Raw genomic sequence first — 18,373 nt, forward strand, 5'->3', positions numbered from 1 at the left:
AGTAAGAGCCTCTTTCAGCACACCAATAGGCCTTATACTGACGTTACAGACCCATTCATTTCCCCAGTGGCTAGCAACGTTCATAACGCACAGGGCAACTTCTAAAGTTACGATTCGACCAATAAGAGCTGGACTTTATTGCCAAGACTTCATCCCTGCTTAGCGCATGCAATGTTGTTGAGCGGAAGTCTTTACATTCCGCCATGATTGCAATCCCGCCGTCACCTACAAACACAGGACACTTGTTTAACACTGAAGTTGGAGCGAAAATTGAGATCAACAAGGCACGTGGGCAGCGCTATCGGTCGCGAAATCTTCATCCAAGGCCCAAGCTTGACGAGTGGCGAGAATTGTATTGTCAGTGGTGGTTGGAACGATGCTTCAACAAGCATGTTTTGTTATGCTTCTAAAAACGATTCAATATTGTCTTTGTTATGACGCATCACTGCCCTATGCCGTTAATATGAGCGTTGTTGAGTAACCAGTCTAGTAGACAAAACGTTTCACTCGAGAATATCACTTCCAAATCCGCCCATATCCTTATCATTGAACATAGCACGGTAGTAGTGTTACTCTCGGGCCTTGTCTCACCCGCTCACCTTCCCGCCCCGCCATGCTCCTCCCCGCCATGTCCGCCCACCTGGAAAGAAACAACAATCTGATTGCTAGGTCGCTCTTGCACCTACAGTACAAGAGCCAAAACCAAAACTTCAATCAGGACTGGCTTTGCGTACAAAGGTACTGATTCTGCAACCTCCTCCCACCATGGACTCAGCTATGCATGCCAAGTCGACCCGTGCCATTTCACCATCTTCAGAAAAGATTGGTAATTGCTACCCCAGAGTCCCAAACAAGAGGTCATTCGCAAGCCTTGGTGTCTGATTTAACCAAGACGGGCACAGCCCGTTATGCCACCAAGAAACCTTACTCAAACAAACAACACAACCTCTACCAAAGCTCAACTTTGTTGTTGCATTGTGTCTAGCATTGTAACATTGTCGCATCGCTCTTGGGCTTCTATCTATGGGAATAACTTGTCGCATCATACAATTCCTGCCAACGTTATCTGTGCCGACAGAGCTGCACTCTTTGTAACGCTGCTCCTAAACCCCCGCATTTCAACGTGATAAACGGCAATTACCGCGTCTACCCATCATATACCATGGAGCCGGTTGGCATCATACTGCTCGTGCTGTTTCTCTTCATCATAGTCATGGGTCCTATGTATGTATGTCTAATCAATCCCGGGGGGGTATTTGCTAATCCTGAACCAGAGCATGCGTCAGAATAAATGTCAGGCGCAACGCAGCAGAAATGGTTCACAATCCTCAGCCCCATCAGATGGATACTGCACGTCGAAAGCTCAGTACCGTAACCACCTCCACAATTTTGCCCCGACCGAACGATGCTCCGCCGACAGATATTGAAGCTCCGATTCCGCCGACCGAGTTCGGTGAATGGTAAGCGAACCCACTCTTGGAGGATGAATCCCGGCCTCCACTCTTACTTCTCGGCCGGGCCGTTCTTCGGGATCGACAGGTAATAACTTTGCTGCAGTCCCATATGCATCGGCCCTTTGGTCCCGGAACCAACGTATACCGTTACTCAAGACCCACGTCCGGTTCTTGAACAAGTTTCAACGGTGACGTCTCACGAGACAACGAGTCAAGCGAAAAGCCAAGCGACCGCCGGACAAACTGAAGAGGTCAACGATACAAACGACGATGTCATGACGATAAATGCATGCGGTCATTCGTTTCACTCGAAATGTCTCTCGTCATGGTTTTTAATCGATCGATATGATTGTCCCGTTTGCAGGGTACCATACTATAAGGGAATGCCTCGACATCAACAATCATTAAATGTATCACCTTTCTGGTAGCTACCCGCTTCAGTTAGATCACTAATCATAATCCGTCAGCAAACATGACCGGATACAGACCGGTTGGGTGTCATTACACGAGAATGTGCATTGCTGCAGCCACACTATGAATGTTTAATTCATCTCGATGTCAAACATCAAAAGTCTCAGCCATTCTATTTCCAGGGGCCCTTCGCTCGGCGGCGTCCGAGTTAGTTTATTGGTCGAATTTAAATATTTCCGGAGCTTTCTCCTCGACCCTTCTGCAGGTTTGTACTCTGGATTGGTGAAAGGCGTCACAGCGGAGCAGAAACTGGGGTACGTACTACGGATGCGATGACGGATCGGCGATCGATGTCCCGCCCACTAATGTCGAGATGACTTCATTACCAACAGTCAAAGCCTTGGATCGAGGAATTCGACCAACGATCGTCTTGCTTTCCAGAAAAGCTCCACGGGAATGCCAGTGCGAATTGCCAGGTGATGCAGGGGCTTCACTTATTCCGTTGCGCTACCAAACATTCCCGGAAATAATGACCACGATAGCCCTACCTATTCGCCCTACAACTTCACATAGTACCCAGACCATGCATGACGCGCCATGCGTCATTGGCCATTGGCCCTACGGGCCATTTCCTCCGACTACAAACTATTAACTCATGGGATACAGCGTTTGGTTACGGAGTGAATCCTCCAGGTAGTACTTGATCAGTCGATTTGCTGCAGTCTTGTGGCCCAAACACTTACTCGTTTGCTCTCGTTGCTGGATATACATGCCATCTCGTCTCCCACTCCCCCCTGCAAGACTTCTTGCCCTCCTGCCACATCCTCCATATTGCAGAGCTGTATCGACAATGACGCAGAAGCGAAAAAGAACTGGCGCCCATCCACCGCCCCCGATACCCGACATGCCTGATACAGTTCCTAGACGAAGCAGTCGAAGATTGAAAGAATCTACCGATGAACGAACGCCAAAGATCGATATTACAAAGATGGCCTCTAATCCGATGAAACTTACCAACACTAAGAAAGTCAAGGCTGTATGGGATACGGGAGAAGGCGTCGAGGAAGCAATGCGAGAATTGAGCGAGATGGAGCATAAGTTACAGGATGCTGTTCGAACACAACGACTAGCGGTTGAGTCTTCGGATCTTCATGTGAAGAAAGAGATTGCCCAAGAACCTAGTATCCGACCGAAAGTAAACGCGCCGAACAACAACAACACAGTCGCTGCTCGAGGGAAACTCAATGGAAAGCCAAAGGCTGTTGAAACGGCACCGCAAGATGAGCACGACGCCGAACTCGCTACAGACGACATGGCCGAAGCGAAGGAAGAAAACGGTGTCAATAGAGGTGCCAACCGACCCCCTCCAGTAAACAGCGATACACTTCCCTTGCCATGGAAAGGGCGACTGGGATATGTGAGTACAAGATGGGCAAACTATTACACATTACTGACCTATAAAGGCTTGTTTAAATACATATCTACGCAATGCGACACCTGCTGTGTTTTCTTCCCGAACCTGCCGTATATCATCAATCATCGAGCACCGACATCCTTTAGCGAATCCAGACGAACCGGAACATGCAACTAAGAACCGCCCAGATAAGTCTCAACCTGCAGACAATGAGCGAGGTCTCAAGTATGTACAGGAGTTGGGCTTGGCGAATGCCCGAGACATTGTCAAGATGATTCGATGGAACGCCAAATACGGTATCAAATTCATGAGACTCAGCAGTGAGATGTTTCCATTTGCCAGTCACCAGGAATACGGATATAAACTGGCCCCGTTTGCGTCTGAAGTGCTAGCAGAAGCTGGCAAGGTGGCTGGAGAGCTGAACCACCGCCTCACCACCCATCCGGGACAGTTCACGCAGATTGGCAGTCCGCGTAAAGAGGTTGTTACAGCCGCTATTCGCGATTTGGAATACCACGACGAAATGCTTTCCCTTCTCAAACTACCCGAGCAACTCAACCGCGATGCAGTCATGATCCTTCACATGGGAGGCACATACGGTGACAAGGCCGCCACTCTTGATCGATTCCGGGAGAATTACGCAAGACTTTCAGATAGCGTCAAGCGACGTTTGGTGTTGGAGAATGACGACGTTGCATGGAGTGTTCATGATTTGTTGCCTATTTGTGAAGAACTCAACATTCCCCTTGTACTCGACTTTCATCACCACAACATTATCTTTGACTCGTCCATCAGAGAAGGCTCCAAAGACATCATAAACTTGTATGATCGTATCCGCGCCACCTGGACCAAGAAAGGAATTACTCAGAAAATGCACTACAGCGAGCAAACTTCTGCTGCTGTCACCCCACGAGATCGTCGCAAGCATTCGGCTCGAGTCAAGACTCTTCCCCCTTGCGCACCCGACATGGACCTCATGATTGAAGCCAAGGATAAGGAGCAGGCTGTTTTCGAGTTGATGCGCACCTTCAAGTTGCCTGGGTGGGACACCTTTAATGACATGGTACCTCACGAACGTCCAGATGAGTCACGAAAGGCAATCAAGAAGAAGCCTAAGAAGGGAAAGAAGAAGACAGCTGAAGTCAACGGTGAAGCCGAGGATGACATAGAGGTGCCAGAAAAGATTGTAAGTGCAGAGGATTTTGGCATGGGAGGTCCCCAAGGTAGAGTTTATTGGCCAGAAGGTATGGAGGAATGGTTGCGACCCAAGAAGAGAGAGATAAAGAAGGCGAAGGAAGGAAAGGATGAGAGTCCCAAGATGAAAGAGGAAGGTGATGAGGATTGAGAATTAGGTGTCAATTTTAGATGCGAGCGGCTTGTTATTTATTTTAATGAAAATTGTAGAAACATTTTAACTTGGTACTAATGTTCGTCGCATCATGTTTGCTGGATCAAGTGAAAAATGGTTACCGCGTTGTGCAGGGTAGCGCCTTAACAAAAAAAAAGTTTTATCACCACCTTCCTTAACAATTCTTTCATCATTCAACAACACGATGAATTCCACATTCTTTGACGGCGCAAGTGAAAAGTTTCTGCAGTGGTTTAAAACCCTGTCAGGTTCGACATTTTCTGATGACATTAAAATTGTTGACCTGCGTGATCGCAATGCTGGTCGCGGAATAAGTACGTCTTTCACGCTGCTACTGAATCAAGCTTACAAAATTAGTTGCTCTCAAGGACATACCTGCTGAAACTACTCTGTTTACTATTCCTAGAAAGGGGATTATCAACACCGAGACATCGGAACTTCCTAAGAAAATCCCAGATGTGTTCGACCTCGATAAACCTGACGAGGATGATGTTCCTGGGCTGGACTCTTGGAGCTCTCTGATTCTCATTATGATCTACGAATACCTCCAAGGAGATAGTTCACAATGGAAGTCTTACTTTGACGTGCTTCCTTCGTCTTTCGACACACCCATGTTTTGGTCGGAGAATGAGCTTGATCAACTACAAGCCAGCCACATGCGACACAAAATTGGCAAGGCGGATGCGGAAGACATGTTCAAAAAGACCCTTGTTCCTATCATTCGAAGCAACCCAAGCATCTTCAACGCCGAGAACAGGAGCGATTATGAGCTTGTTGAGATTGCCCACCGAATGGGTAGCACCATTATGGCATATGCGTTTGACCTCGAGAACGACGAGGAGGAAGAAGAGGAGACCGAAGAATGGGTTGAGGACCGTGAGGGAAAATCGATGATGGGCATGGTACCGATGGCGGACATTTTGAACGCCGATGCCGAGTTTAATGTAAGTGAATCTTGTGGGTTACCGACAAAACTAACAGAGATAGGCGCACGTCAACCATGAGGAAGAGAGTCTTACTGTTACCAGCCTGAGACCTATTAAGGCGGGAGAAGAAATTCTTAACTACTATGGACCTCACCCCAACTCGGAGCTACTGAGAAGATACGGATACGTCACTGAGAAGCATTCTCGTTATGACGTGGTTGAGATCCCGTGGGACATCGTCGAGTCAGTCTTGACCAATTTTGGTATTTCAAGCAAGATCCTGGAGCAAATTGTAAGTTTTATCCACATAAAATTTACCCATCTATCTAACTTGTGTAGCGTGGCGAGTTTGAAGAAGAGGAAGAGTTTGAGGATACATTTGTTTTGGAACGCGACACGGGCGAGGTCAACTCGGATGGTACATTTGCTGAACCTGCAAAATTCGAAGGCATGCCCGAAGACCTCCAAGAACAACTAAAGTCATTCCTCAAGGGTATCAAGAAATTGCAGTCAGACACTATACCCGACAAGAGAAAAAGGGACGAGATCCACCAAGCTGTGCTGGTCAAGACATTGGAGGCCCTCGCAGCGAGATATCCAACAAGCATTTCGGAGGATCAGATCCTGTTGAATGGCCAGAACCTTGACCAGCGAGCTCGCATGGCTACGGTAGTCAGACTTGGAGAGAAAAAGTTGCTTCAAGAAGCAATCGCTACGTTCTCTGAGGATGTCGAGATGACAATGGATGATGAGTCTGGCCCAGCAAAGCGTACAAAGCGATCAGGCTGATTGCGCGCGGGCTTATGTGACAGCTCGTGTTTTCTCTCCTCTCATGCAAGAGGTGCAGAAGGCATCGAGTTGCGAACCATCCGCCGAGGCAAACACTAATTACAATTCCAATTAACCATTTCTATATAAATGATACATGCCTGAACACATTACTTTTCAAATTTACTCCCAAACACAATCGACCGCGAGCAGCTGAACCCATTAATCCTTGCTGACATACCCAGCCGCAACAGTCTTTGAGGTTATGTTATTACTTACAGCGACGACTAGGGAAATCGAAGAATTTACACGAAGCTTTACGTGAAATCTACTCGAGTTGTCTTGTCGACAATTGCTTTAGCCATCAATACTCACTCGCTTGCCAACCTCATTGTGGTACAACGTGTGAGCTGGTCGAGAACCTGAAACATGAGCTCCCAGTTGCCACATTGCTACGTTTGCCTTGATCGACGATCGCCTTGTTACATTGAGAGCATCTTGCCCACGATCCGCCACCCACAACGCCTAAGCGAGCTCATAAACATGGGCATCATAACATAGCACTGCATTGCTATTCCCCGACATCACCACCATCAGAGACAAGGATAGCCTTTGGTTGCTTTCCAGAGTCACATGTTTCAACGTTCCTACCACGCGACCTACTACCAGACACACTAAACGACATCTTGACGGAAACGCCGAAGCCCTTGTATTCTGGCCTCATATGCAGATAGGCTCCTACCATGGTCTAACCTGAATGTTGCCAAGTCGCAATAACGGCATGACCAAAAGTGCTAGGGCCAACAGATCGACACTCAAGATTTAAGCATGCCTCCATTGGCCCGCTTTGCATCGACAAATCACTGGGTGTCTTACCTGGCTAAAGTCAAACCCGGCTACCCCGACCGTTGACCTGTTCAACGATTGCGAGGACCGGCGTCGAGTAGAGCAGGCATGAGAGGGGCCGGGCCGCAGATGTGTGCACACATAAACCGGGGTATTCCTTGCATACAGCACCAAGTGCTATCAATCTTCCAGCCGAGTTGAGCCTTGCCAATGGCACTGAGCGGGAGACTATGCCTGGCAGGCTATAACTAGAGCTGACAGCCGGTTTATGTCGTCACACCAGTCCATACAAGGGTGTGCTGTCCGTCTGAAGGACTTTTCAAGTCGAAATATCCTTGTTGAGGGTGTAGGACTGACCGAGAATGTAAACATGGAGTGATGCGGCTCTGCGACACGTCGGGCGATTCAAGACATTATAAAGCTGGCAGCTGCTCGATTCAGTATGAGGTAGCCAGATCCTTACACGCAGCCATGTCTAAATCGGTATGTGAGCTTTGTTTAAAGTTTTCCTACTAATTAATCTCAGAGCAAATCAACAAAACACTCCTCAACCCGAAAGGGGAGCAGCTCCTCCAGTCAACCCATTTATCCAGGTTTTCTGTTTATCACGAACAAACTCATCATCAATGAGCCAGATCGAGATTTGTATAGGCACCTCATCCCACCTCGTCTACCAAGTCAATACAGTGGTGAAATACCAAGCAAAGTTATGCGCTACCGTAATGGGGATGTTACAGAAGCCCCAGACTTTTATTGGCTTCGAGACACAAACTCCGGACCACACGGACAACTGTTACGACTTGATGGTCAAGGAGGCCACGTTTTGGATCAATCGAATATGATTTACACAGGTGACGAATACAAAACGTTTGGAGTGGTTGCTTGCAACCCATTGCTCCCTATAATGGTGGCAGAGCATGATCCCCTCGTTTCTTCTGGGCACTGGGATCTCTTACGCATATTCCATCCGACAAACCGCCCTGGCTTGTCTCAAGTTGCTACTGACAATAGTCGTATGGGGGCTGGAGGTGGTCCAGTACCTTACGTTGCGGGCAGCAGTCCCAGCTGGATGCCTGGCTTAGTGCCCAGGACATACAGATCGCCGCGGTCCGGTGCACCACGCTCAGCAGGCCTTGGAGGGGAGCTGCCTATCATTCTGGGACTCATGGCGTTGAACGCACCACGTGAACCGGGCAATACCTCCGTACATAATGTGTTTCTGGGCCACAATCGGATATGGAGGCATGGACAATGGATAAGCACCGATGCGCCTCGTGGACGTGAGTGCTCGTCACTAGACCACTGACAGTCGCTAATTAGGGCAGATCCCCCAACGGCTTCGGATGATCCCACAGGTTTTGTCGTCAAGGTATTTCTTGACCCGGATGACCCATATTCTACACCAGAGTGGCTCTTCAATTTGGAGTGGGAGAACGCTGTTGTTCGAGAGTGAGATACTCCAGACATGGTCAGCATGGATGCATAGATTGATCTTTAGTCTATTATTCATTCCTTGATGTATGAAGCCCTTCCTGCGCTGCAGCTCTGCCCCATATCCATCTCGTCAGCTGGTCAAACATTGCATGCTTGACCAGATTGAGCACTGTGAATCGTCCACGGCTCGATTATGGTTATGTAAGTATTGTTGTCTGACCTCAGACTGCGTCGGGAAGTCGTACGGCGATATCTCCAGATTGAGTGATGTATCGCACCCATGGGAGTGAAGGGTATTGCAACTATATTTGTTAGCTTGATCAATATCAAAATGTACAGGGTTCGTACCTTTGGCTCGGTAATCTTCAGATACCGAACCTGAATACCGCTTGTAGTAAAGTAGGGGATCTCGAACTTGACCTGGATAGGTCGCTTAGCACCCTTGCCTACTCCTCCAACACCTCCCATACTACCACCGAAACCGCCCATCATACCACCACCTTGTTCATCATCACCCCTCACACTTGGCAGGCCCAGCTCAGCGCGCATGAGGAACTCTTTGCCACCACCAAACTGCTTAATCTTCCAGACAATGGCGCTTTGTTCGGGTGCATAGTGAACGGATCCAATGTTTGTGCGGAAACGAGGGCTATCGGCATCGTCAGGAACGGGAACCACGATTTCGACGTTGTTGGCGGTACTGCGACGCTTGAACTGAGCGCGCGCCTTGAGCATGTATTCGATACGGGATCCTGAGTGAGACTCAACAACACACTCGACCCAAATTAATGGCTTGACTTGAGTGTTCAGACGGTAGGACATGAGCTCGAATTCGCCATCAGGGGGGATGAAAGAGATGGTGCGGTCGTTTTCGAAACGTGATAGTCGTACACATTGGTGAAATTTGACATCCTCCATTTCGATAGCCTTACCTCGGGTAGCACGTCCAGTTGTCTCAAACATGACCTTATCATTAAGGCCCAGGCGTAACTCGGGCATACCACTGAGGTAGCACTTCATCTTAATGGCGCCAAGAATCTCTGAACGGAGGACGTTGCCGTTTGCGGAAACCAACAGGTTAAGGGACTCGACGACATCAAGGAAGACCTCGTTCTTGCGGTAGCGAATACCCTCTGATCGCCACGAGACGGCATTTGTGACGGCAATGGGTGGTCGGGCCTGGATCTCGAGCTTGTGGGATTCCTGGGTGATGTACTCTTGAAGGATCTTGGATTCTGTTGTTTGAGGGTAGCCAAAGTCCATCATCTCGTCGAGAAGTTCGTAGATGATGACAAAGTTGTCGCGAATGGACTCTTCTTCTAGCGCCTTGAAATATTCGGTAAAGACCTCGACGACCTTGTGGAGGAACAATAGGATTTCGGCGGCATTGGTATTTCGTTTCGTAAGGGCGAGAAGGTAAAGGTTGTTGTGACGGATGTAGAGGTACTATTCTGTTAGCGGCGTGAAGGTATATCGCATGAGAGACATACGTTGATGCCTTCGTGGGAGAAGCATGGTGGAACAGCAGATGAATCTTCCTCAGCTTCTGAAAGGAGTACAGGGAACTTTTCGACAGCTGACATGGGGATGTCACCACGATAGTTTCGAGCGAGAAGGGTCTACAGGACGTTAAGATAAGAGACGATGATCAATTGTCGACAGTGATTAACAAACCTTGCCCTTGAGGTCTAGGAAGAATAGTGCGGAAGCCATGATGTGGTCTTGGCGATGTCAAGTCGATATAGTGCCAGGGGAAAGGAGGTGGATGTCGTCGATAAGATGCGACGGTCAAGTCAAAGACGTAAAGGTCATGTGCAGCCAAGCTCTGGACAACGAAAAGGGCAAAGGAAGGACTGAATAGTAATTAAGGACTATAGAGAAGCGCAGTCAGTCATCATGGTCCGTGGCGCAAGATTGTAATGGGTTGGTTTAAGCTGTTTCGCTGGCATCTTTTGGGTGCAGCCTGGTCATTCCAATGCTGGTGACGGACAACACGGTAGAATGTCGGGTATTGGTGGGGTAGCTGGATGCTCAGAGCTCAAGGTCACGTGGACAGTGGAGTGCGAGAAAATTGATAAAAAGCTTTATTTTTTTCCAGTCCTTTCTTGCTTTCCTCTTCTCTCCAACGCACCCTCTAGACAGTGCAGACCATTATCTAGCCTGCTACCGAGTGACATTCTGTCATTTCAGCCGTGGAGCCGTTGATGTGAGCTGCGATTTCGTGGTGCGGAGAGGGACCTGGATCCATAAGAACTGGCCGAGTAAATTCTTACGTTGCTTGGGCGGTGTCAGAGGAGCCAAACATATCTTTGCAGACCTTTTTTTTTTTTTTTTAGTCTGAATTGTAAAGTGATTTGTAGCATGGGACATTCATTGCCGGGCCATTGCAGACTTGACTGGGGTCAGAATGCTTCATGGTGGGTGGCTTGTCCAGGTGACACTCGCTTTGGGCCATCGCCTTTTGTTGGGGCGATGAACCGAGGATCATTGTGCTTGGCCGTCGTGCTTTTGAACGAGAGACCGGTTCCGACATCGTGAAAGTGGCAATTTCTGCTCTTTTCGTGTCGCACACGGACAGTCTTGATCTACGGGCATGTCTTGATCTTGGCAAAGAGTATCCTAGGTGCATGATGATTATCGTGAAGGATGCTCAAGCTGCAGTGAATTTGCCTGCGCCTCACCTGTCTGGGCAACGCAAGCCTGTTTAATCCCATCATTTCTTCCTGCAAGCTTAGGCATGGATGGGCCTGAGTCTCTAAGATTATGTTTTGCGCTGGCCTTATTTGCATGACCAGCACCAATGATTATCAGGGACCAAATCCTTGAAAACACAAACAGACAAGACCTCCTCTTTTCGGTACTACATTGCCCCATGGACACATTAACTTCACATGTCGAGTCTTCACAACAGCCAACCACGAATCCACGGGATCAAAGACAGGTCCGACGGTTATAGAGCCGAAAGCCGACTGGTCTGGATAAAGTAAAGTGGTGTTTTACATCAAAGCCAAACGAGGCACTCAAAGATGAGCAAGCAATGAGCAAGCCATATCTGACGTTATCATAGCATTTTTCTATTGGATGGAAAAACAACCTTCAAACGCATCAGGAAAAAGATACGACCCTTTATGGCATGTGTTAGAGTTGATCTTGTTAGTGCATCTAGTCATGACTCGGGCGACCCGCTTAACAATATTGACGACTCCTAATCGTAAAGGATCTGGTCTTGCATGTGATGTCGGTGCATCATCATTCCCCAGTTTTGACACGTGCTAGACCAGCCTTCAGGTACAGTTCTGAGCTCTTTTACGTCGGTGGGATTCAATTAGAGTTGGCGACGTTTTTTTGATCTTGTGATGCTCAGGAACATTGCCAACAATCGCTTGAGCTCCTCAACATTTTTTCCATCGCATTGTCCAATTTCACCCCGATATCCTGTGACCCCGACGAGATTAAAGCCCTGTCCGACCCAATATAGCAGGCTTCTAGCGGGTTTCTTCCCCACCACGTCCATAACAAGTCACCTGAAGCCACTGTAACCGACCCGGTTTTTAGTGGGCTTTCCTCTTTCCCTGGCTACTGGCCTGCTCTACTCAGCCGGTCCCTGCAGCGTAACGAGACGAAGTCGCGAGCGCCTGACGTTTCCTTCCTTCCAGGTTTCGTTTCTCATTCCCCCCACGATCGCTCATTCCCATCTCACCCACACCCAACCTTTTCTCTCCGCTTCAACACCAAATCGTCGCCGTCGTTGTCGCTGTCTCTTTCTTTTGTTTATTTCCCTTGGCCGAATAATTATTGCTTTTGCGGCCGCTGGCCGTTTTCTTCACTCGATGCTCAGTTGACATATCCGTCTTATCACCGATCAGCGCCATGGAGCGTAATCACATGCTTCCGAGCGATCGTGAGACCGAGTCTCGCCATCCCCTCGGACCACCACCTGCTCGACCTTCACCTTCTCTAATGGCACTATCCCCTCCAGCTTATTCGAATCTCGCGTTGCCCAGCCCAAGGGATTTTCCAGATGTCCCTGCAACGGACCCATCGACCTTTTTACCCCCTCTAGCTCGTGTTGGAGCCGACAACGACATCAAATTACCTTCGATAAGCTCTCTCCGAAGTGAAATGGCCCTTGAACCGCCAAGGACATGGGGTCCTCTGCCTCCAATGCCCCCGAATCATGCGATGCCTATGGGACTTCCATCTATCGATAGTCCCACTCGAATGGATCTTGATGCGAGCAGCAACAGTGTTATCAGTGCTGCATCGCCCGATCGACTTTTGGATGCGAGAGCTGGAAGCGTCAGTCTTGATGACCCCGATGTGCGACTTGCAGCAGAAGCGCTCGGGGATTTGAGAGCAGGTGTGTTTAGTTTATACATCCATTGACAATTGCTAACCTGACAGATTTTATATCATCACCACCCCACACGAATTCGTCGCTTCCAGTCAGCCCACCATCTCACGGACTTCACAACGGATCACAACCACCACAGCCCGAACCGCTTCTATCTCTCCTTACGACAACTCATCCTTTACTGGCCAGCACAATTGAAGGTGCAACCTCTGCGTACGGAGGCGCCAAGAACTTTTCACCGCGCTTCCGATCAGGCGCTGAATATGTTGAAGGATATTTAACACCAATCGCCAACACCGTTGGCTCTGTTGGTCGAGTCACTGGTGTTGAGGGTGGTGTTCGGTGGTTTTTGGGTGCTGGACGACGACAAAACAGTTCCACGTCTGATCTCGAAACTGGCAATAGTAAGAAACGTCGCAAGGTGGACAGCGAGGACGAAGCAGTCAGCAACAAACGATTCGAAAGCGAAGGAATGCAGCAAATTTCTGATGAACAACTTGATGACGCCTTTTCGCCATCTTCCAGGACTCTTTCTCGTCGCATGTCAACCACAAGTACTGTTGATACCCTTCCTGCATACGATGAAATGCGATCCCCGGCATATACCGAGACAGATGCCCAGGATTCTCCTCGATCAACTCCTCGGCCCAACAGTGCATGGCAGTCACGTCTTATTATGTCGACTTCCGGCCTGAGTGTAGCCATGAGTGATGAGAGTCTACGCAGTCTCAAATATTGTCTTCAATGGCTTCGATGGGCCAATGACCACATTTCTCGTGTCATCATGGCATTGAAGACAACTCTGGAACAGTATGAAAAGGTTCAGCCACAAGAAGGATCCGAGAAACAAATCGGCCAAGGGTCTGAGACAGAATCTCGAACTCTACTTGCAGCCCGTATTTCGAGTCTCAAGAGTGACGTTCTCAAGACTCTTCGTGATGCTATCAACACTGTTTCAAAATATGCAGGAGGCGCATTGCCTGAAAACGCACGAATTCTTGTGCGACGTCATCTCACCAGTTTGCCCCAACGATTCCGCATTGCTACCATGTCGGACAGAAACCCCAACAGTCAACAAGACAGCGAGTCTGTCCTGACTGAAAGTGCACAAAAGGTTTTGGTTTTGGCCAAGGAGGGTTTGGACATGGTTGTCCAAGTCAGTGGTGTTGTTGACGGAACAATCGTCAGCGCTGAACAGTGGCTTGACCGCATGGGCTCCAAGCGACGGGCTCCAGATGAAAAGCCAGTGTTGCCTCAAACAGAGTCCAACGGCGATGTCAAGATGGGTTGATCGGAGTATATGAAGTCTGGTACAAACCGGAAAACAAAAGGTAGCCCCTACCAACAAAAGGATGGACATCTGATCAAATTTGGCGAGTTCCAATACCACGAGGAGCGTCGCTTTTTTTTTTTTTTTCATTGACGATATTGACGAGGGCGAGCGTTGAGCTGGATCTATATAACCGAGTTGACATATTTGCCATTTCTATTATTTTCCTATTTGTTATACTTTTCACCTCTGCCTTTTGGATGGCGTAATGGTGGCTTCATAACACAAATATGAGCTGGTTGTTAAGGCGTTCTTGCTATTTACTGATCACGGTGCTCGTTCAACCAACACCCCATCACTTCACAATGGCTACAGCAACACAAGATGAATTGCAATGAGCCATAACGAGTGTTGCATCTTGAAGCCGTGTTTACCTTTGATCAACTTTAATACAAGTAATACGACTCGCGATCTGATCTGGACAGTCAATCAGCGACCAGTGACGGCCTCGAGCATCTACCATAAGGCGCCATCGCCAACAAAGTGTGGCATCAATATACTCATGTCCTCATTAAACCGACTACATCGCCATCGATTTGATTGTTTGCTGTGGCTACCCACCATCGAGCTATACCTAGCTCGAGTCCTCAGTTGATCTATATTATTACTCAGTGTCCCATACTGAAAAGTAAGCGCTCCAGTCAGACAAAGTTAAACCGAGAACAAATGAGGCAGCGTCCCACGTGGGCGAGAGGTGAGCTATGGGTAAAGGACAGCAGCATGGCAGATGCTGGCCTTATCACGTGTAAAATACATCTTCATTCGAGCACAATTTTGATGGTAAGTCCGAGCTAGATCAAACTAACGATGCAGTTTAGGATCAATCTCATCCAACATGCTCATACTAGAGACCAACCTCGATCTTCATGATCAGCTTGCTATCGTGACCAAACAAATGCTTGTGCATTGGTATCTAGCCGAGGTCGCCTTTGATCAATTGACACTTGACCAGTCTGACTGCATGGCAAGCTCCACAGCTTTGATGTGGTGAACTGACTAACCTCTGAAGACCCTCTACTATCATAATGACACTCTTGCGATTTATGTGCGAGCTGTGGATCGTTGAAGCCGGTAGCAGGACCAGGGTGACGATTTGTCAAATTGCGGTATCGACTACCCTAAAACCGGACGCGAAAGCAGCAAAAGAACTACAACTTTTGCAGACGACACATGTTCAAAAAGATGCAAGTGCCATAAAACTTGTACCTACTCTCCATAAGTTTGTCAAAAGGTAGTTGGAGACGGTTATCCTTGAGTCAAATGGGATCACAGTTGCTACGCACCTGAATCATATACCCCGTCAACCTCATCTTCAAAAATGGTTTCGCCAATCGATTCCGACACAACGGTCGTCTACGTCATTCGATCAGCATCGGCCTGTCGGGAGTCTCCACGCTAAACTTCTAGCCAGGTCATCAAACCCTGCTATCTCCATCTCTCACCAGCTTCCATTCTGAGCTTCAAGATCGCGATTGCAAGCTCACTCTTCAAGGACTTAGTCACGACGGGTTACCCGATTAAGCCTCAGAATGGTGGGTAAAACGATTGATGCGTTCGGTGCAATTACGACGCTTCCCGTGCGTCGGAGCATTTGAACCGCTGAGCGTCATAGACATTCGACTTGTCCTCACTTACAAGACGTCATGAACAAGAGGGAAGAAGTGGTATAAATGCTGCTGGAAGAGAGAACCTTGATAGATGATCTACACTAATATTCACTTTTATTCCGTCTGATTCATTCTACTTCGCCAAAATGGGTTACCCTGATACTTTCGAAGGCTTCTGCGTCGACAGCCCCAAATCATGGAACAAGTTTGAGAAGCAAACCCTTACACCCAAGACCTGGGGAGACCGCGATATTGATGTCGAGATCGAATGCTGCGGTGTCTGCGGCTCTGATGTCCACACCGTCACTGGTGGCTGGGGAGACTTTGAGGGTCCTCTCTGTGTTGGTCACGAAGTTGTTGGCAAGGCTGTACGAGTTGGTGACAAGGTCAGCGAGATCAAGGTTGGCGACCGTGTTGGTGTTGGTGCTCAGGTTTCTTCTTGTCTCAAGTGCAAGCTCTGCAACAACAAGAACGAAAACTACTGCCCTGACATGGTCGACACTTACAACTGCAAATACCCTGATGGCAGTGTCGCTCACGGTGGTTTCGCTTCTCACATCCGTGCTCACGAGTACTTTACCTTCAAGATTCCCGATGCCCTCAAGAGCGAGCAGGTCGCTCCTCTTCTCTGCGCCGGCATCACCACTTACTCTCCTCTCGTGAGAGCTGGCGTTGGCCCAGGCAAGGTCGTCGCAGTTCTTGGCATCGGAGGTCTCGGCCATATGGGTGTCCAATGGGCCAAGGCTTTGGGTGCTGAGGTTTACGCCATGACGCACTCCCCCTCCAAGGTTGAGGACGCAAAGAAGCTGGGCGCAAAGGAGGTTATCGTCACCTCTGAGGAGGGATGGGCCGACAAGTACAAGTTCACCTTTGACTTTATCCTCAACTGTGCCGACATGACACACAAGTTCGACATGAACGCCTACATGGGCACCCTCAACATTGGCGGCGAGTTCCACAACGTTGGTCTTCCCGACGAGCCCCTTCCCCAGTTCACTGCTGGTACATTTGCTGGCAATGCTGGCAAGATAACCGGCAGCCATCTCGGTAACAACCAGGAGATGAACGCTATGCTTAAGCTTGCTGCTGAGAAGAACATTGTTGCTTGGGTTGAGACGATTGACATTTCCGAGAAGGGATGTGCTGAGGCGATCGAGCGTGTAAAGGAGAACAAGGTGCGCTACCGATTTACCTTGACTGGATTCGAAAAGGTATTTAAGAAGGATTAATTATAATTGATAATGACTATTTAATTTTATCTAAATCGTTTTATCTGAGAGATGTTTGTCTGAAATGTGCATGTGCGATTGGCGGCATGAATGAGAGAGTAGTTGAATGCGATGTTTGGGTATGAAGTCGGAAAATAGATGGCAGATTATTTATTATTATTCATAACTATTCATTATTTAAGCGCCGATGGCCTTGAGAATGGCCTTGCCGACAGCGTGTGCAGAAGCAGGGTTCTGGCCAGTGATGATTTGTCCATCGACAGCCAACTTCTCAGCCCAGTCATCAGCCTTGACGTACTTTCCACCAACACGCTTGATCTCATCCTCGAGGAGAACAGGCATGGCGCTGGTCAGGCCAACAGCGTCCTCCTCGGAGTTGCTGAAGCCAGTAGCTTCTCGGCCCTCGAGCAGAGGCTTTCCGTCAATCTTGACCTGGGTGAAGACGATAGGGCCGTGGCAGACGGAAGCGACGGGCTTGCCAGCCTTGTAAAACTCCTCAATAAGCTTAATAGAGGTCTCGTCGTTGACAAGGTCGAACATAGGGCCGTGGCCACCAGGGTAGAAGATGGCGTCAAACTCGGAAGACTTGCCGAGGAACTCCTTGAGAGGGGTTGTCTGCTCCCAGACCTGCTTCTTCTCGTTGAGGAACTTTACTGACTCCTCATCCTCCTTGAACATCTGAACGGAGCCCTGGTCGAGAGGAGCTTCACCGCCAGCGGGAGAAGCAACGGTGATCTCAACGCCGGCGTTGACGAGGTCATAGTAGGGGTGAGCGAGCTCAGGCTGTTATGGTTAGTATGATGGAATTGCATGTAATGAAGATGGGACGTACCAAATACCAGCCGGTGGGGTTGCCATTGTTCATCTTGGACTGGCTGGTAAGAACGACGAGAACCTTGGGAGCCATTTTGAGTATATGTTGGTTGGGTATTTGTTATGTGTGTGTGAGTGTGAGTGAGTGAGTGTTTTTTGAGTTGAAAGAGTATGATATGAGTATGAGTGAGATGTGCTATGAGGAATCATGACGCATCTCAAGGCTTTATATAAACTTCATCCCCCGCCTCCACGACTAGACCCTTGCCCAAAGTCGGAGCAACTCGAAACCGTTTATGCTTCCAAACATGACAAACTCTTCCGTTTGGGAGCTCTGAGACCTTCTGACGTCAGACTAACGGGCCTGCCCGTCCATTCTCGGCACTTAACCCCGTCTAGTACCGGTCATCGTGTGGGG

At 48.7% G+C, this 18,373-nt stretch overlaps 9 protein-coding genes across 9 annotated transcripts; 6 read left to right on the plus strand and 3 right to left on the minus strand.

Moving 5' to 3' along the window:
• Nucleotides 1-1,162: 1,162 nt before the first annotated feature.
• FGSG_13491 (uncharacterized protein) lies at nt 1,163-1,882 on the plus strand (the record flags this gene model as incomplete). The annotated part of the gene is made up of 3 exons (XM_011330521.1): nt 1,163-1,224; nt 1,275-1,460; nt 1,558-1,882. The coding sequence occupies 3 exons, from the start codon at nt 1,163-1,165 to the stop codon at nt 1,880-1,882; spliced, it is 573 nt and encodes a 190-aa protein (XP_011328823.1).
• An 833-nt stretch (nt 1,883-2,715) lies between these two features.
• Nucleotides 2,716-4,624, plus strand: FGSG_13490 (UV-damage endonuclease; the record flags this gene model as incomplete). Its single annotated transcript, XM_011330522.1, has 2 exons — nt 2,716-3,282; nt 3,329-4,624. 2 exons carry the CDS (start codon nt 2,716-2,718, stop codon nt 4,622-4,624), a joined length of 1,863 nt encoding a protein of 620 aa, XP_011328824.1.
• A 208-nt stretch (nt 4,625-4,832) lies between these two features.
• Nucleotides 4,833-6,363, plus strand: FGSG_13489 (uncharacterized protein; the record flags this gene model as incomplete). Its single annotated transcript, XM_011330523.1, has 4 exons — nt 4,833-4,962; nt 5,006-5,592; nt 5,636-5,866; nt 5,914-6,363. 4 exons carry the CDS (start codon nt 4,833-4,835, stop codon nt 6,361-6,363), a joined length of 1,398 nt encoding a protein of 465 aa, XP_011328825.1.
• Nucleotides 6,364-7,659: 1,296 nt separating this feature from the next.
• FGSG_08983 (uncharacterized protein) lies at nt 7,660-8,494 on the plus strand (the record flags this gene model as incomplete). Its single annotated transcript, XM_011330524.1, has 2 exons — nt 7,660-7,671; nt 7,715-8,494. The coding sequence occupies 2 exons, from the start codon at nt 7,660-7,662 to the stop codon at nt 8,492-8,494; spliced, it is 792 nt and encodes a 263-aa protein (XP_011328826.1).
• Nucleotides 8,495-8,843: 349 nt separating this feature from the next.
• FGSG_08982 (AP-1 complex subunit mu) lies at nt 8,844-10,335 on the minus strand (the record flags this gene model as incomplete). The annotated part of the gene is made up of 5 exons (XM_011330525.1): nt 8,844-8,924; nt 8,971-9,068; nt 9,123-10,068; nt 10,113-10,241; nt 10,297-10,335. 5 exons carry the CDS (start codon nt 10,333-10,335, stop codon nt 8,844-8,846), a joined length of 1,293 nt encoding a protein of 430 aa, XP_011328827.1.
• Nucleotides 10,336-10,891: 556 nt separating this feature from the next.
• FGSG_13488 (uncharacterized protein) lies at nt 10,892-11,251 on the minus strand (the record flags this gene model as incomplete). The annotated part of the gene is made up of 2 exons (XM_011330526.1): nt 10,892-10,939; nt 10,991-11,251. 2 exons carry the CDS (start codon nt 11,249-11,251, stop codon nt 10,892-10,894), a joined length of 309 nt encoding a protein of 102 aa, XP_011328828.1.
• A 1,241-nt stretch (nt 11,252-12,492) lies between these two features.
• FGSG_08981 (uncharacterized protein) lies at nt 12,493-14,267 on the plus strand (the record flags this gene model as incomplete). Its single annotated transcript, XM_011330527.1, has 2 exons — nt 12,493-12,986; nt 13,382-14,267. The coding sequence occupies 2 exons, from the start codon at nt 12,493-12,495 to the stop codon at nt 14,265-14,267; spliced, it is 1,380 nt and encodes a 459-aa protein (XP_011328829.1).
• Nucleotides 14,268-16,059: 1,792 nt separating this feature from the next.
• On the plus strand, nt 16,060-17,142 carry FGSG_08980 (uncharacterized protein; the record flags this gene model as incomplete). The annotated part of the gene is made up of 1 exon (XM_011330528.1): nt 16,060-17,142. The coding sequence occupies one exon, from the start codon at nt 16,060-16,062 to the stop codon at nt 17,140-17,142; it is 1,083 nt and encodes a 360-aa protein (XP_011328830.1).
• Nucleotides 17,143-17,277: 135 nt separating this feature from the next.
• On the minus strand, nt 17,278-18,142 carry FGSG_08979 (uncharacterized protein). Its single transcript, XM_011330529.1, has 2 exons — nt 17,975-18,142; nt 17,278-17,925 (listed from the first exon to the last, which is right to left on the minus strand). The coding sequence occupies exons 1-2, from the start codon at nt 18,047-18,049 to the stop codon at nt 17,320-17,322; spliced, it is 681 nt and encodes a 226-aa protein (XP_011328831.1). The 5' UTR covers nt 18,050-18,142; the 3' UTR covers nt 17,278-17,319.
• Between the last annotated feature and the right edge of the window lie 231 nt (nt 18,143-18,373).

The sequence above is a fragment of the Fusarium graminearum genome, chromosome 4 (genome assembly GCF_000240135.3).
Source record: "Fusarium graminearum PH-1 chromosome 4, whole genome shotgun sequence".
NCBI lineage: Eukaryota > Fungi > Ascomycota > Sordariomycetes > Hypocreales > Nectriaceae > Fusarium > Fusarium graminearum.

What these genes read in the sequence shown, in the direction of transcription:
- FGSG_08979 (XM_011330529.1), bottom strand. Translation starts at nt 18,049, where the DNA reads ATGGCTCCCAAGGTTCTCGTCGTTCTTACCAGCCAGTCCAAGATGAAC. An exon ending in ACCCCACCGGCTGGTATTTG is followed by an intron (nt 17,926 to 17,974) that starts GTACGTCCCATC and finishes TAACCATAACAG; the next exon opens with CCTGAGCTCGCTCACCCCTA.